This window comes from Myotis nattereri (assembly GCF_964212035.1).
Source record: "Myotis nattereri genome assembly, chromosome: 7".
Classification (NCBI taxonomy): domain Eukaryota; kingdom Metazoa; phylum Chordata; class Mammalia; order Chiroptera; family Vespertilionidae; genus Myotis; species Myotis nattereri.
The window spans coordinates 61,808,482-61,825,657 of NC_138082.1; the positions used below are offsets into that span (position 1 = coordinate 61,808,482).

The 17,176-nt window shown below is 39.9% G+C and overlaps 1 protein-coding gene across 1 annotated transcript in view; it reads left to right on the plus strand.

The window, feature by feature from the left end:
• The window catches only part of NEB (nebulin), a 195,013-nt gene that overhangs the window by 15,602 nt on the left and 162,235 nt on the right, over window positions 1-17,176 (plus strand). Inside the window, exons 10-23 of the mRNA XM_081095547.1 lie at window positions 2,587-2,691; window positions 6,261-6,365; window positions 6,992-7,099; window positions 9,617-9,733; window positions 11,397-11,501; window positions 11,583-11,690; window positions 11,774-11,878; window positions 12,290-12,388; window positions 13,437-13,541; window positions 14,514-14,621; window positions 14,703-14,816; window positions 16,370-16,471; window positions 16,567-16,674; window positions 16,761-16,865. Of these exons, the coding sequence (XP_080951673.1) occupies window positions 2,587-2,691; window positions 6,261-6,365; window positions 6,992-7,099; window positions 9,617-9,733; window positions 11,397-11,501; window positions 11,583-11,690; window positions 11,774-11,878; window positions 12,290-12,388; window positions 13,437-13,541; window positions 14,514-14,621; window positions 14,703-14,816; window positions 16,370-16,471; window positions 16,567-16,674; window positions 16,761-16,865 (1,494 nt within the window). The remainder of the gene's footprint in view (window positions 1-2,586; window positions 2,692-6,260; window positions 6,366-6,991; window positions 7,100-9,616; window positions 9,734-11,396; window positions 11,502-11,582; window positions 11,691-11,773; window positions 11,879-12,289; window positions 12,389-13,436; window positions 13,542-14,513; window positions 14,622-14,702; window positions 14,817-16,369; window positions 16,472-16,566; window positions 16,675-16,760; window positions 16,866-17,176) is intronic.

Sequence of the window (17,176 nt, forward strand, 5' to 3'; positions counted from 1 at the left end):
GATGGTCGGAGAAGTTGAAGGGGAACCAGGAAATGTATGTCATGTAAGCCTAAGGGGAGGTTTCCAAGAAGACACTTAATCTCCTAATGTCTTCCTTTGTCCTTAAAGTGGAGAGATGAAGGGTTGCCTCCATGCCACTCTAGTGCTATGGACTTTGAACAATTAATGTTGACCACATCTTTTGAGATATCTCAATAGAAGACATAATGAAAGAGAATTATAATAATGACGTAAAATCTTTCCGTCCTTGCTCAGAAAGACTTGGCAGTAAAGGTATGCTTTTATTTTGTTATAGACTAAGTATGCAGTAAGTATCAGATTACTGACATACCTATTAATACTGCTGTCAGCACCATGAATTTTTTACAATTATTGGGCATCAAGCACGCTGTTGTTCACAGAATATACCACTGGGTAGGCATGTAGATTTCAAGCTAAGGGTTTGGATTCAGAGGATCCCTCTTCTTCTCCTGTATCTTCCTCCTGTGTTTCTCATAACCTTAATTATCATGATTTCTTTATTATCTAAGTAAAGTCTTTATTATCTAAGTAAAGACTAAGTAAACACTAAGAGAGTCCTTTAGCTGATCCAGAGCACAAGATTTTAAATAGACAGAATTATGAGCAAGGTTCCTGAGAAATTAGGACTTCTAGAACTGACTTCTCAGAAAGCTCTTGACAGGATGTCATACTTAATAAACATTTCTCCTGGAAGAATGTTGCTTTCTCCTTAAGGACTTAGCCAGCCATTGAAAATAAGGGTTGTCCTATGCCTAACGTAGCTCTTCACTCATTTAAAAGAAATTATGCACTGGAATAGAATGAATACATTTAAAAACCCATCTCTTGTATCTTACTTGATTTAATGTTCATGAAAGTTTTTGTTATAGGTACTAGGTAGATATTATTAGAATGAGAGAGAGTTAGAATTGGTTAAAGCATGAAGAAAATGATTGGGACCTTGGAACTATATACAGCCTCTTTACTTTATAAATAAGAATATTGCCACGTGAAAGGAAAAATAGTAGGTAGAAGTCTCACAGTTGAATAGTGAATGAGTTGGGAGGATATTTCTCCTCTACAGACTTGTCCTGATGGCCTCAGTGCATAAACCACACATTCAGAAATCAGTCATTGAACCCTTCACTCTTCCAAGGTACTGTGCAGGCCAAAAAGGTTTCCAGGTGATAGGTTATGTTTTTTGCCGTCCCAGAGCTCACAATCTAAGGAGGGACAGACATGTAAACAACCAGTTACAGTGTCTTCTGATGATTCCTATAAAGGAGGTAAGGGCTGAGTTGAGTGAAAACACCAGAGAAGGTCATGGAGTCAGGGAGGGCACAGGAGAGGAAACTGTGCTTGTCCTGAGACCTGGAGAACAAGTAGCAGTTTGCAGGCAGATGGAGAGAAGGTGGAGTTGGGGCATTCCAGGGAAAGGAAGCAGTATATATGGGACCCAGAGACATAGAGGGCTTCATGTGTCTGGGAATCTATGAATGTCCTGCATTATTGGAAGCAGGGGTCAAGATTGGTGGAAGAAAAAGCCAGAGGAGTCAGTAATGAAGAAAAGGAGAGAGCAAGACTGAAATGGATGCATGATTAATGGACATAATACTGTTTTTAAGGTGAGAGAGGTATTTTATAGGCTGAAAGAAAGGAGCTAATGAAGCGGGAGAGGTTGAAGCTAGACAAGAGAGGAGAGGTGACTGATAGAGTTGGGTAAAAAGAGCTGCTGGAGGGAACAGTACCCTGAGTGCTGGGCTTATGCCCTGCAAAGGATGCTTCCCCTCTGAGCCATGAGGGGGGTGGGAGAGGCCAGGAAAGGTAAGTGTGTACACTGTCTTCACTCCATGTAAGAGGAAGCTGAGGGTAAGGAGTTGATTGGGGCTTAAGGACAGTGTTGCGGTTTTTGACTAGCTCTTGGGAGTAGAGGCTGACCAGAGGCACACGTGGGATGTTCAAGCTTCAATAAAGGCAAAGAGGACACTAGATAAATTCAGAGTCCTGGGCACAGAGCCCCAAGCAAGCTGTTATTCACAGAATATGTAGTTGGATAGGTATGTAAATTTCAAGCTAAGGGCTTGGGTTCAAGAGGCTCCCTCTTCCTCCTCTGTAGCTTCTTCCTGTGACCCTTTTAAGCTTGCTTATCATGTTATCACTACACAATCCATAGAGTTTTGAGATTTTCTTCAGTAGCACTCAACATCCTGGATGTAAGAAGTGTGTGGATAAGTTGATCCAGAGCTGGCAGTAAGCTAACGAGTGTGATGGAGAGACAAGAGGTTGGGAGTTGAGGATGCTGCTTAAGAGAATAATTCAGTTGCAGATTATGACATGGAGTCAAATAGAAGGAAACAGATCTAGGGCCATTCATCTTGGAGAGGAGAGAAAATTTGGAGAGAAATCACCAGTAACGCTGAGGGAAGGCCATTTAACATCTACAAGGATAAAATGTGGTTATTGGTACACTAAAGTTTAAAATTCACGTAAAGATAAAAGCATAGTCTTTTTAAAATGCCAACAAATGGAACATGAGAAATAGAATAATTATTGATGTCTCATTTACATCCCTTTCTTTTTGGTCAGATTGCCTACAAAAAAGGTCACACGGAACAGCAAACGCATTTCACATCTCTGGCAGATCCTCCAGATATAATATTTGCCAAGAAAGTGAATGATCAAGCGAGCAAGGTAAGTAAACAAGACTAGAACACTGGTTCTCTTGAAAACTCTGCTTAATAATTTCAACCTCGCCCTGGCTGGGTAGCTCAGTTGGTTGGAGCGTTGTCCCGATAGGCTAAGGTTATGGGTTCACATACAAGAAGCAACTAGTAAATGTGTGGATAGGTAAACAACAAATCTCTCTCTCTCTTTCTTTCCCTTCCGCTCTCTCTAAAACCAATATATTGAAATTAAAAAAAAAACAACCTCAATCCTCAAAAAAAAATAACTAAAGTGAAAAGATAGAAAATAAACACCGAGTATTTTTTTGCATATGACCATAAAAATGCTACAGCAAAAGCAATACATTCATGAACATCATAAAACTGTGTTAATATATGGTCAGCCAGCTTGATGACTTAGTGACTGGTAAATATGAAAGCTGTATTTTGAAAACAGAAGCAATGTCCTAATATCCTTTGACATTTGACTTATGGAAGTGATATGAACAGTTAACCTAGTAACCACACAGAATCTGTTTTAACCCAGTGTGAAGACCCTATATAGTTTTATGCTCTCAGTCAGACTTGGAGAAAATAAGAAAGTCTGAGTGGTCTCTCAGACATAGCTTAGATTGACAGCTGTGGGGAGGGCACCTCATAACTTGCAAGGCCTTGGCAAACGGCCTGGTCAGCCTATTTTTAGGCTGGTAAACTAGCTCTGAGGAATGTAGAGAGACAGATGTTCAGCTGATGAATAGATCCCTGTTAAATTCCTTTTTAAAAATTAGTCCAAATCAGGCCACTTTCTCCTGGGATACTGCTGCTTTTAAATAAATACTTTTCTTTGCCCTCTGTGGAGTTGGGTCTCAGTTTGGTCTTAAATTTTTATGTACAGTAAAATTTCACTAATAGGAATACCATGAATCTGAGATTTCGCTTAGGGCTAAGCAGAAATTAACTTCAGAACTGTTCATAAAGAGAATGGCCTACTGAAAGGGTTAACATTGTAAATAAAATCAGGGGAGCAAAGACCATTAATCTTTTTCAAAGAAAAAGAACAAGCTGTTTTCAAATAGTCTTTAGAAAGAAAAATAAATCTATTTTAAATTTTTATTTAAAGCATATTTTAAAAGATATCTTACTAAGACAACATTCTTTTACCTTATTGAGTATGCACTGTGGTATTTGCAAGTGATTTTTATAATCACTTTCAAACTCCCCTATGATGAGTCTCTTTACTAAATTAGGCTGCAAAAGGGAAGGCCATACCTTCCTCAGCGGTTCACAAGCTCCAGCCTCCTCTCTTGTAGTGAAAATCTTCCCAGACCTGGGAGTACTCAGGAATGGATTGTGAGAGAGCCGAATCCACCCGGACCCACTTGGGCTCTGGGTGGGAGAGAATGACAAGCTTTGATTCACAAAGGGCGAGAAGGGGGAAGAACTCTGGATAAGGTAGTCTTCCACTCTAGCTCTGCATCTTGTTTTAATATGTTTAAAAACATCAGACATGTATCTCTTACTGTGAGAATTAATCTCCTACTCAATTTTGCTTAACAAACTACATATGTGATTCTTAGTTCTAAATAATAGCCCACTTTTGGACCTCATTAAGAATCTTTGCTGCCTTCTCAACCTCACATTTTAGTACAAAGTTCTCTATATCTCAGTTTGGGGATGCATCGGGCCCAACTGCTCCCCACCCCCAACCCTAGAGTTTTCTGCCTTGGACAGCAGGCAGAGGAATGGCAGTATCTCTGCAATAGGAGATCTTAACCTCTGGAGTGTGCACATCAAAGTATCTCTGAAGTTGTAAGTATTTATGGGCATTTTATAGTTTTCTCAAATTCCTGATAAGGTCTATTCTCCAAAAAGCTTAGAAATGTTTCTGTAGGCTGTCTTAACAAATTGAAAAATCAGTTTTTATTGACTTCAGTTCTTTAAAGCTTCAAAAGGGGAGGGGAAGCAAACTAATCAGCAGTATAAAGCAGATTCTATCTCAGCAAAACTTTCCGTTGAAGAATACACACACACACACACACACACACACACACTTTTCTTCAGAGTTTCTTACTCTCTGTTATGTTACAATTATTATACACCTTACATTTGTTTATCACTATAGAGTTTATAAACCATTTTTAGTGTATGTGTGATATTATTTAAAATCCCCAACAATCCTCTATATACATATTATTGTCAGCATATATGGTTAGGAAAACTAAAGCTTAGAGAGACTAAGTTACACCTTTGGAAATGATGGAGTCAAGTCGTGGGCCCAGAGCTTCTGAATTCAGGTCCAGGGCTCTTAAATGTATAGCGATTAAAACCACTTGATTATTACTTCACATATTAACCTTTTGAGAAGGAAGGACATGGGGCATTTGAGAGAGGGGTGGAATTCCTTTAACTCAAATTCACTGTCTTTACACATCAGTTACCCTTAGTACTTGTTCTGCTAAATGTATACGGGAAAACCACTTTCTTTTTCCTTGAAGGGTGTGATGGGGGAGGGGGAGGTTAGGCATACAAACACGTTGAAACACATTGGTTATGTCTGTTAACACATTCTGTGAGCCAAGGAGGGGAAACTTCTCTAACCCAGCTCTGACTCCGGCTCATGTGCCCAGGTTTGGGGTTGGCTAGGCTAATTCAAATAACACTCAAGCCAAGGTCGTTCAAAACCACATACCATGGACTCAGTTCAATTTAGTGCAGTTGAACAGACATTTATAAGGTAACGTCTGCATGCTGCATTTGTATTAGACTCTGAGGATGCAAAATGAAGAAGACATAACTCCTCTCTCCACGGCTTTCACAGCCTAGGGCGCTGGTGCTATGGTGTTTGGGACCTATGAAGCGATCCCAGTTTAATTTTTTAATTACTTTCCAGTTCTCACTAAAATTTCTTCAAGTCTAAATGAGGAAGTCTTATTCATTGGCCTAAAAGCCACATTTTGTTTTGGTATTGCTTTCTGTATAACTAGAGGTTCTGTTAAAGCTCACAAAGCAATGGCTAAGTTCATTTGGCATGGAAAGCTGGGGTTGAGTGGTTTTATTATAACAATTAATTACAAATGGATGATACTTCTGTCTCTCTCCTCCCTCAAACATCAGGGAACATCTGTGAGTTCTGAAATGAACTAAGTCCCCAAACTCAGTGAGAGGAGGAGGAATTAGTACCTCTATCTCCCTCATTCAGCTTTCTTGTTGGGAAAATTGACACTGCATTGGAGGATTTGAAGACATCTATTTAAGGACCCACAAAAGGTCTAATCAAGATATATGTATATATATTTAAATATATTTTATTGGTTTTTTTACAGAGAGGAAGGGAGAGGAAAAGAGAGCCAGAAATATTGATGAGAGAGAAACATCGATCAGCTGCCCTCCGCACCTCCCCCCACTGGGGATATGCCCGCAACCAAGGCACATGCCCCTGACCGGAATCGAACCCAGGACCCCCCAGTCCACAGGCCGATGCTCTATCCACTGAGCCAAACCAGCCAGGGCAAGATATTTTTGAAAGCTAACCATTACCACTTGATTTGCACTCTTATTTGTTAAATCCTGGATTTTGCTTGTCTTCTTTTCTGCTAGCTAAAATACAAGCAAGACTATGAAAATAAAGTCAAAGGCAAATGGAGTGAGACACCTTGCTTTGAAATTGCAGCCGCCAGGACAAATGCTGATAACTTCAGCACAGTAAGTAGAAAGGATGGCTGGATAGCCCTAGTCGGAGAGGGGACCCTCCCTTTATGATTTCTAGCCACCTGCTGCACCCGGAGTGGTACTGGAAGACCTATGTCCCGGCACCTCTTCTTGGGGACAAGGCTTGTGTAGAGTTCCTCTTAAGAAAAGAAATACAGCAATCTTTCCTTTTCTTTTTTTGAGAAATATTCTTTTGATCAGATACCATTATTCTTGCTTCAATTCTCATAGGAACAATATGGTCTCAAAGTGAGTCCCGGTAAAAGGGGCCCTTTTAAATTTATTCTTTGCTCGGAACCTAAACAGTACATTTATGAAACTGATTGGTTTCTTCCCAGATTGTCCTCACTGGGAAACAGAAGTCCTCTTAAGGTCTTTGTCCCCAGCCTTTGAGAGCCTCTTCTTGGAGTCTGTCTTTCACCTATTGTAACGGCTCCAAACCTCTGTTAAGTTGCTAATTGTTTTGGTGATGGCACCACTTCTGTAATTGTAATGGAACATGTGTAAACCAAGAGGGGCATGGCGTTGGGTATCTTCTCTAAATGGCCTCTGTCTCCCCATGTAAAAGCCTTAAACAGTTTTTCCCCACAGAGTTCTTCAGTATGTTTCATGTCTTACAGAGGAAATATCATGAAAGCTTTGAGAACATGAAAGACCAGATCTACTTCATGCAGACGGAAACACCGGAGTACAAAGTGAATAAACAAGCCGGGGTGGCAGCTAGCAAGGTACGAGGAAATTCTCTCATGTATCTTGATCATCTCAGTGTGGGTGAACTTCTTATAACTCTTGTTTTTATATGTCATACAAAAAAAAGGGTTCTTAAGGGACAAAAAGTACTTTGGAATTGTAATAGGGCTACCAAATTTAAAAAAAATTTTTTTTTGCTGTGTATGAGCATTAACAATAAACAGTTACCGTCCTCAAATCTCATCTAGTAGAGGACTTTTGATACCAAGAAGTAGAAACGCTATAATCTCAGACATAACACAGAAGAGGGGTCTTAAGACCCCCTCAGGAAAAGGCAGTTGGCAGTCTCACATGAATATATAGACCCTTCCACACTCACCACTACCATTATTTTTCTTACATTCCAATGAACTGGTGGAAATCTAGTCATAGACAATATACATGAATCCATGGATAGGCTCAGGCATGCTATGGAGTGACTTTGGTAAATCATCAGACGCCTTGGAATTCTAGAGCAGATTGGACACTAGAAAGAGCATAAACTGCAAAGCCAAACAAACTTGATTCTAACCCTGGCTTTGGCTCTGCTGGAGGAGTGAGAGAAGAAAGGTCACATAATGTAAGAGGCTGTTTCAGTATCCAGGTGCAAAACAGTGAGGTTTTCACCCAGTTGGTGTGGCTTAGTGGTTGAGCATTAACCCATGCACCAAGAGGTCACTGGTTCGATTCCCAGTCAGGGCACATGCCTGATTGCAGGCTCGATCCCAGGTAAGGAGTCTGCAGGAGGCAGTCAATCGATACTGATGTTTCTCTCTAATCAATGTTTCTATATCCCCCTCACCCTTCCTCTCCTTCTAAAATCAATTAGAACATATTTAAAAAACAAACAAACAACATCACAGTGATGTTTTCAACCAGGTGGGTAAGTAGGACAAGTGATGAGAAGTATTTTGCAAGTTGAGCTGACTCAATTTGATATTGGGTTGGATGTGCAGTATGAGAGAAAAGTTTGGCCTAAACAACTAGATGGATGGGGTTTCTTTGTATCCAGATAAGAAAAACTGTGAAAGCAGTGAATATATATAATTTTCTTTTCAAGAGAGACGTGAGCTCAATTTCAAACATGTAAGGGATGCATTTTAGACATCCAAGTGGAAAGGTCAAGTGGGCAGTTGATTACATGAGTCCGAAGTTTCAGGGCAGCTGTCTGGCAAGGTTGTATAAAGTTGGGAGTTATCAGCATATGGATAGTATTTAATGTCATAACGTGGAGGCCATCAAGGGAATGAGTGGGAAATGTCTGAGACTGAACTCTGGAGTGTTCCATGTGAAAACACCAGCGAGATGAGGTAGGAGCAAAGTCCAGAGAGTGATTTCTTGGGAAGCAAATGGAGGGAGAAGGCAGGGATCAACTGTATCACATGTTTCTGAGATGGATTTATCAGGGATTAGTCCCTGGTGAATTTCATGAGAGCAATTGAGTTGAGTGAATGAGAAGAGAGAAATAGAAAAATAGGAATATACTCAACTCTTTCAAAGTATTTTGCTGAAAAGAAAAGAAGAAAATGAATGAATGTATGAAGTGGGGACTTTTTCCCCCCAAGAAATACATAACTCTATGAGACAGAGAGAGGTTTTCTTCCATCCCTGGTGAGCCCCCTGTGTGGTCTGTAGGGGGCAGTGCATCTGGTTTTCAGTTGTGTATCTCCTGCCTTTGGATACCAAGCTGATTGCATTTGTTTACTGGGATTCTTAAATGTTGATAGGTTATCTGGGATTCTTTGAGCTCGTCTATATTCATTTCACGGTTATCCTGGCTGAACAGATGACTGGCCCTAGGGATTATGGTCAGAACTGGGACCATTTTCTCCTTCTCCTCTTCGGGACATGTTCCTGACAGGGGCTTGTGAGCCCTCATGTAAAGCCTCTGCTAAAGCCGGAGTGAAAGGTGCAAAGAAGGAAGGACAGAGAGAAAAGTTGAAGTTGCCACCATTCGTCCCAACCCCATCCCCTTCCTCCTCTCTTGTGTGTACATTAAGTACACGCTCGCTCAACGCATAGCCACAGATGAGACCTAAAAGAGCAGGTTCACGGTGCTTTCTTTCTTTAAAAATGTGTTGGTGGATAGGCAGCTGGACGTTAAGAGCTGAATGAGGGTTTTGTAGCAGCAGGCACCTGGGATATGTGCTGTCATTATTTGTGTATCGTTCTCTCCCCCATGATTTATGTATCTCTCTACCTCTATCTTTTAGGGCAGGGACCATGTGTTATTCTTTCTTGAATGTGTCCCAGAGCCTGGCATGTAAATTGATACTGAAAAATATCATAATGGAGATTTTTGAATGAATCAATGAGTGGGAAGAAAAGATATCTTGGAAATGTATGCAGTTTCTCTGCTCCTTTTATGAGTTTCTATGAGTATTTTGCTTATAAAATGTCAAGCTGCCATTTTTTCTAGAGAGAAAATTGATTTGTGGAACTATGTCATAATATTCATAATAGAGAGGAGAGCAAACATAGCCTGTGGAGTTTATCACTTTGTTTCGCTCCCACAGGTAAAATACAAAGAAAACTATGAGAAGGATAAAGGGAAAGCAGATTATAATGTACTTCCTGTGTCAGAGAACCCACTGCTGAGGCAGATGATGGCGGCAGGAAACACGCTAAGTGATGTAAGTATATTCTTATCAAAAAGTGTGTGTGTGTGTGTGTGTGTGTTTAACCTTAGCTGAAAGAGAGACAAACTCTCTCTTTTTCTATTGTGACTAAATGCAAATATAACCTTGAAAATGCTTTAAGGCCCTGGTGCAGCAGTTCCCCTGGACCCATCTAACCACAGGAAGGCCTTGCTGCCTCTGAGCATGACGTGTCAATTTGTGGGGGTGGGGACTGTGGATCAAGCTCATGGGCAGGGAAATCCTCACTTGCTTCTAGGCTGCAGGTGCCTGAGCCTCCCTCACTAGAGTCCATTGTAGGAGACGTGCTGTGTGCTTTTTGACAGAGGCAGAGGAGATTTTGAAAGGGGAGGAGAGAGGGAGAGAGAGGTGACGCAGCTCTGTGCCCTGCCTGTGGGTTCCTCAGGCCGGCTGCTGGGAGAAGAAGGAAAATGCCCCCAGTTGTACAGCTGCTCCCCCAGCTCTGCCATTGTCTCCTCAGATCTTGGCCACAGAAACCGTCACCTGCAGACAGCAGGACTTAGGAGACCGCTCCCTAAATCTTCACAGGAATGACTACTTGGGATTGTTAAAAGCTTTACTAATCCACTCAGATTAAAATGGATTAGATAAGTAAGAACTGGGCCTGGCATTAGCAGCCCCAGTCGACTTTGACTATATATTTCAAGAGACTGAACACATGATCAGTTGAGTTTTCCCCTTATGGTTGGGTTATATTCCCTTATGCTTGGGTTTTCCCAATGTTTGAGGATTATATGTGGCTCTCTGGGTGGGTTCATTATCTTTTCTTTGTCCCTTGAGTTGTCAGCACTGTGGAAATGAACACATGTGATTGAGAAGTGGGGTGAGTGAGTGACAGGGGAGAGAGTGTAGATGGATCTGTCCACGTAGCTCTGTGGGGAAATGAATGCACATCTCCTGCTTCCTACATAAAGGCCATCTTTATCAAACATATAAAAGCCAAGGTTTAAACCCACTCCGCTGATACAGGCAGGAGTATCAAAATATTAAAAAAGAATGGCATCATTCACAATTGCAAAACCCGACAGGAAAAACGGACAGCCACCTATGTCTCAGTTGTGCATCTGCACTCCGATCATTGCTTATGGTCATTGTCACAGCAAAAGAGAAATCCCAGTGGGGAAGAGGATTTAGTTGATTCGTGATATGAGTTCTTATATATACTTTATTTTTATGGTACAGTACGCAATTTTTCCTTGGTAGGAGGAGGAAGAGAGAGTGTGTATTTCTCAACATTTACTAAAGTCTCTCATGAAGGTTTGCTTAAAAAAATGAAAAATTCGCTGTTGCCCAGATACTCCTGTTTGCTGTGGCCCCTGTGGTGAGGAAAAGGTATGTGAGTTGGGAGACAGAGAACAGCAATTCAGAAATACGCAAGAATCTCTGTAACTGAGGGCTTGCTCTGAGGCAGCTTCTTGGTTTCCTAATTTTTTGAAGGACGTTAAAAACATAGGCCTCACAATAATTGCTAATAGAAAAGGCTTATCACTCATGACACCCCCAGCATCTAATTGTCAGTTTTTAAGGCAGTTAATAGGCGCTATTTTTTTTTCTTCTTCTTTGGTTTAGTGTTGGAAAATACGAGTGCTATCATCAGCACGGGAGTGACAGGAATCTAACTAATTTTTCTTCTTTACAGAAACGGTATAAGGAAAACTATGAAAAGACAAAGGCAAAGAGCATAAATTACTGCGAGACCCCCAAATTTCAGCTGGATGCAGTTCTGCAGAAATTCAGCAGTGATGTAAGCAATCCTACAACTACTCCTGTTAAAGAAAAGACCCATCATTTCACAAATAAGTAAATGAAATGCCTTGTTTTTCAGACTAAATATAAAGATTCCTACTTAAAGAATATTTTGGGACATTATGTAGGCAGCTATGAAGACCCATATTATGCACACTGCATGAAAGTCACGGCTCAAAACAGTGATGTAAGTTCTAAGACAATTGCTTCACTTTCCAAATAACATGAACACAATAGTTGCATCCTTATGTCGATTTCTTTTCCTCATAGAAAAACTACAGAGCAGAATATGAAGAGGACAGAGGCAAAGGCTTCTTCCCCCAGACCATAACTCAGGAATATGAAACTATGAAGAAACTGGATCAGTGTAAGGATGTAAGTCTGTGGTGTGAACTGTGGACGTGACTGCCCTCCATGGCATCTTGTGGTCAAGATATGTTCAAAATTCTGACACTTTTACAAATAAATGCAACCCCCAAAAATTGAAAGAAAATTTACATTTTATAGTAGATATACTATTTTTTTCTATCGTCCATACATTTCAAGAGCTAATTTTAGCTGATTTTCCCAAAGAAGAGTTATTGGGCATCTGAAGATATGGGGGAGTTTCTTGTGCAGTGTAAAAGTGTCTCTCACAGACACCGCAGTCTAATTAGAAAAAAAAAAATAAGTGTTTTATTAACAAAAGGTATCTTTTGGGCAGTGGGGTTCTGCTCACCCGTCCTATCGGCCAATGTGGTTTTGACAGGTGATATTGCTAAACCCTATTCCTTTCCTCGCCCACAGCACACCTACAAAGTCCATCCAGATAAGACAAAATTCACTCAAGTCACCGACTCGCCTGTTCAGCTGCAAGCCCAGATCAATGCCAAACAGCTGAGTGATGTAAGTTCCTCTACCCACTCAGGCAATGGAGTTATGAGGGACAATGTAGCATAACTCTATACAGAAAACCCAGTAACTTGTCACAGTTACACAAAACGCTATGTAAGTTGTGTATTTGTGTAATCACCTAAAATATTTTTCCATTTAGTTGTCTTTTATCTTCCGCATCTTCTTGGGTGGATAATTCTAGTAAAATCATTCTATAACGGAGACTGATGTAGCTCAACGCCCTGAAAGAGAACATGAGTTCTGAAGTCAAAACTGGACTCAAATTCCAGCTGTCTAGGCAAATCATTTAACTTCTCAGGCCTCATATTTCCTTTTTAAAACTTGTGGTTGTTTTGAAAATTAAGTGAAAGGAGATATGTGCATAGCCCACATCCTGGCCCAGAGAAGGTATTTAACACCTGGGATTTTTCTCCCTCAAATAAGTTTTTGGAAAATGGAGTATTTGTAATAAGTTTTATCATCTAAGTTTTGAGCATGAATTTCCAAACTTATGTTGAACTAAAAAATAAAAGTAACCTCACACCAGAAATGAAAGGCTTTAATTAGAGTATCAACAAACCATAATGTTTGCACAGGGACATAACCATACAGGGTAGGGCAAAAGGCGGCTTACAGTTGTGAGTATGCAAAATATTACTTATTAAGTATTGTATTATTTTCCACATAAACAAACCTATTTTGCCCCTCCCTGTCTTCGTAAGAAAAGATTTGAAAGGGCTGTCACTCTCAGAATCCACAGGGCCAATTGTGATCTATGGGAAGGGGACCTCCTTCCACTTGGGTCCTTCCGGGGTAACAGATGTGACAACAGCAGTCATGCGTCCAGCACACGGTTGTCAATAATGCGAGGTGGCCTACCCTCGCTCCGAATTTCTTTTTTAATCTTAACAACTTTGTCAGGTGTTATTTAACAAAATGTATTTTACATTTTCTTTGATGAAAATTAGTTTTTGTATTTAGGAAAATTCTTCTTCCGAACTAATCCTCTCTCTCTCTCTCTCTCTCTCTCTCTCTCTCTCTCTCTCTCTCTCTCCCTCAGCTAAATTACAAAGCAAAACATGAAAGTGAAAAGTTCAAGTGCCATATACCTCCAGATACTCCCGCCTTTATCCAGCACAGAGTCAACGCTTATAACCTGAGTGATGTGAGTTCCTTGCTGCTATGCCATCGATATACTGACAACTTGTGCTTTTATTTTTTAACCGTTTCACTAAATAAATATAATGCTAAAGATGGGATGAACAGTTAATGTTTGTAACGTGTTCCTCTGCCTCTGCCAATGTAACTTTGACTTAACCTTATAAAATGTGTGTAGCAATCATGTCAGTAGCTTCATACACCTAGACTGTCCTAATAGATTTTAACCAGCCTTCAAAATGCCACCACTCATGTGTGTCTAATTGCAAACTTAATGTTAGATCGGTTAGTCACATATTCATTTGTATTATACTATGTTTAATTTTCTTCCAGGGTTTGATTTTTTAAAAGATTGAGCATTATTTCATTTATTCCCCAAGCCCATAATGTTTCTAGTTTCACGTGAATAATCTCATTTCTACATGTAAGAGTACTGGCACTAAGGAAGATATAAGGTATTCAAAAGGCATAAGGCCAGGTATCCAGTGCTATCTTTTATTTCCAGACTTAATTCTATAGAAAAGTCAAATTACCCTTCGGGGTTTCCATTTCTTCAACAATCCTATAAATAAGTACTAGTATTACCCAGCATCAAAGAGTACTATAATAATTTGTAAAATAACCTTTGCAGAGGACTTTGAGATAAAATTAAAATGATGCTTTAATACCACAAAAAGTTAACTGTAAAATATTTGTGCCATCCTATAAAATATCCAGTGTTAGGAATCATATATTAGTATGATTACTAGAATTAAGTTAATTTGATAAAATGTTCTAATGGAGAGTAGAAAAGGTTAAACTTGTAGTTAGAAGCTTCAGCTTGAGGAGAAGTATCTAAAGCATGCATGATTTTGTGGACAATGAAAACAGCCTCTTTATTTTATAGTAAGACAAAGTATTAGGGTACCTTTTAGTCTCCAAAGCGTGATAACATGCAGATCCCTTTTGTCAATTCCTTTGCTGAAATTTTCCTGTCCAGAATGTCTACAAGCATGACTGGGAGAAGACCAAAGCTAAGAAATTTGACATTAAAGTGGATGCCATTCCCCTGCTGGCAGCCAAAGCCAACAGCAAGAATGCTAGCGAGGTGAGCATGGCCTGGGACCTGGGCTGGGGGACTCGGTTTGTTCCCTGATGAGCGGGAGCTGCATGTGTGCTGTCTTTGCAGGTGATGTACAAGAAAGACTATGAGAAAAACAGGGGCAAAATGATCGGAGCCCTCAGCATTAATGACGACCCCAAGATGCTGCACTCTCTGAAGACGGCCAAAATGCAGAGTGATGTGAGTGCTTGTGTCAATCCCCCTGATTTTCAGCTGTGGCTGCACTTGCTGTTTAATGTAACCTTGGCTGTGACGTTAGCCTAAGTAAAATCTCAGATTCAGGATGACAAGTCAAACATGAAAGCCCGTGGTAGAGGATGATTAACTTCCTCATTTTTACGATGTCTCTGTACTTGGAATATTGTAAGGTTCCCCCATCGTCTCCTTACTGCCTTCTGTTTTAGTAGGGGGAAATTTTTCCCAGCAGTATCATTTTCTGTATTGCTTTTCCTAGAAATGGGCTTAGTATCTCAGGATGTATGAACGTGTATTCATTCCATGCCATGACCTGACGAAAGGCACTTTACAAAAACACATGGAGAAAAATAAAAGGCAGCCTTGGCCGGGTGACTCAGTTGGAGCATCGTCCCATACACCAGAGGTTGTGGGTTCGATCTCTGGTTGGGGCACATAGAGAGACAACTGATTGATGTTTCCCTCAAGTGGATGTTTTTCTCCCTCTCCCTTCCTCTCTCTAAATATCAATAAACATATCCTCAGGATAAGGACAAGTAAATAAATAAAAGGCAAAAAGTGAGAAATCAGGCTAAAGACAAAGTAGGAATAACTAGATGAAGCATAACTTCAAAAGCAAATTATTTTAAGAATTTTACAAAATACTGATCTTATTTTATTTTTTTCCTGATCGTATTTTAAAGCCGTTAGAATACTTATTATATATAAAATAAAACTATTTACAAAATTGCTTTTCTAAGTCATACAAAAAATAAATACTTCCTATTCTGTATCATTTACACATAGTTCTGTCTTTAGTAAGTATGTTTTTTTTTTCATTTCTATATGGGAGAATTACAAGAGAATATGAAGAAATATATGATACATACAATAAAATAGAAACCCCGTCTTTTCATGTATTATTGCTATAAAGTAAAATATCAGGCCTTAATGATAAAAGGTAACTTACAGAGGTTTTCATCAAGTGCTGAACTAAATACTTTCTTAAGACTGTGCCTACTCCTAGCCAGTTTGGCTCAGTGGATAGAGCATTGGCCTGCAGGTTCGATTCTGGTCAAGGGCAGCCGACCAATGATTGTCTCTCATCATTGATGGTTCTCTCTCCCTTTCCCCTTCTCTCTCTTAAATCAATAAAAATATATATTAAAAAAAGACTGCCTAAGTATGTAAGGCTCACCTTACACCTTTTACCTCATTTTTCCAACTCTTAAAAAAGTAATTGTCCTTCACACACTCAAGAGGAAAGAATTGTTTCAAGACCAAAAGTTGCTTAGACAGCAGTACTTGTGTGCTCTGATTTATTCCAGCTGAGAAATGTTAGGAGAAGTAAAGCAAACATATTTATCCTTATCAGCAGACTAGATTACACAAGACACGAGCCTCTCCCATGCTCATCCTGCTTTTTTGCTTTGTGAAAAATTGATGCTGAAAAAGTACAAAATTTTCTCTTTCGGTTAAAGCACGGCAATGATGTGAATGAATGGCTTTTACACCATCAGAGTTTTCCCCTTTGTTTGATTTTCTTCTTCCTTTGACAGAGATTGTACAAGGAAAACTATGAGAAGACAAAGGCAAAGAGCATGAATTACTGCGAGACCCCTAAGTACCAACTTGATACTCTGCTGAAGACCTTCAGCGAGGTTCGAAAGGCCGTGCCCACCTCTGGGGTTGGGGGAGGCTTTCCTCCTGTCTGACAAATAACTATCCATTTGAGTTACATATATTTCCTTTTCAGGCTAAATATAAAGATAAGTATGTACAGAATATTCTGGGACATTACATAGGCAGTTTTGAAGACCCATATCAATCACACTGCATGAAAGTTTCAGCACAAAACAGTGAGGTAAGTTTGAAAACAATTGGCCGTGCCTCACAGTGACACTGGGAGCAGTAGCAGTCACCATCCATTTTTGTTCTTTCTCGTTACAGAAAAATTACAAAGCAGAATATGAAGAAGATAAAGGGAAATGTTATTTCCCTCAGACAATCACACAAGAATATGAAGCAATCAAGAAGCTAGACCAGTGTAAAGACGTAAGTGCTGCTATGAATTTCTGAAATTGGGTTTGGAATGCTTGTGCCATCTAGTGGTAAATTGAGCAAGAGTTTAAATGCTATTTGGAGGTATTAAATTTTGGCTTTTGTATGGAATTGGGGAACACAAAAATTACTGTGAAGAAGCCTATTTGTTACAAAATAATTTCAGGTTTCAGAAGTCTTTGTTTCCATTAGGGTATATATGACCTCAAGGGAAACAGAGGACACGGAGATTTGTGAGCAATGGGTGTTCATCCATCCAACAAATTTGTGCCAAATGCTGTCCTCGGTGCTGACAAGGTTGGCTG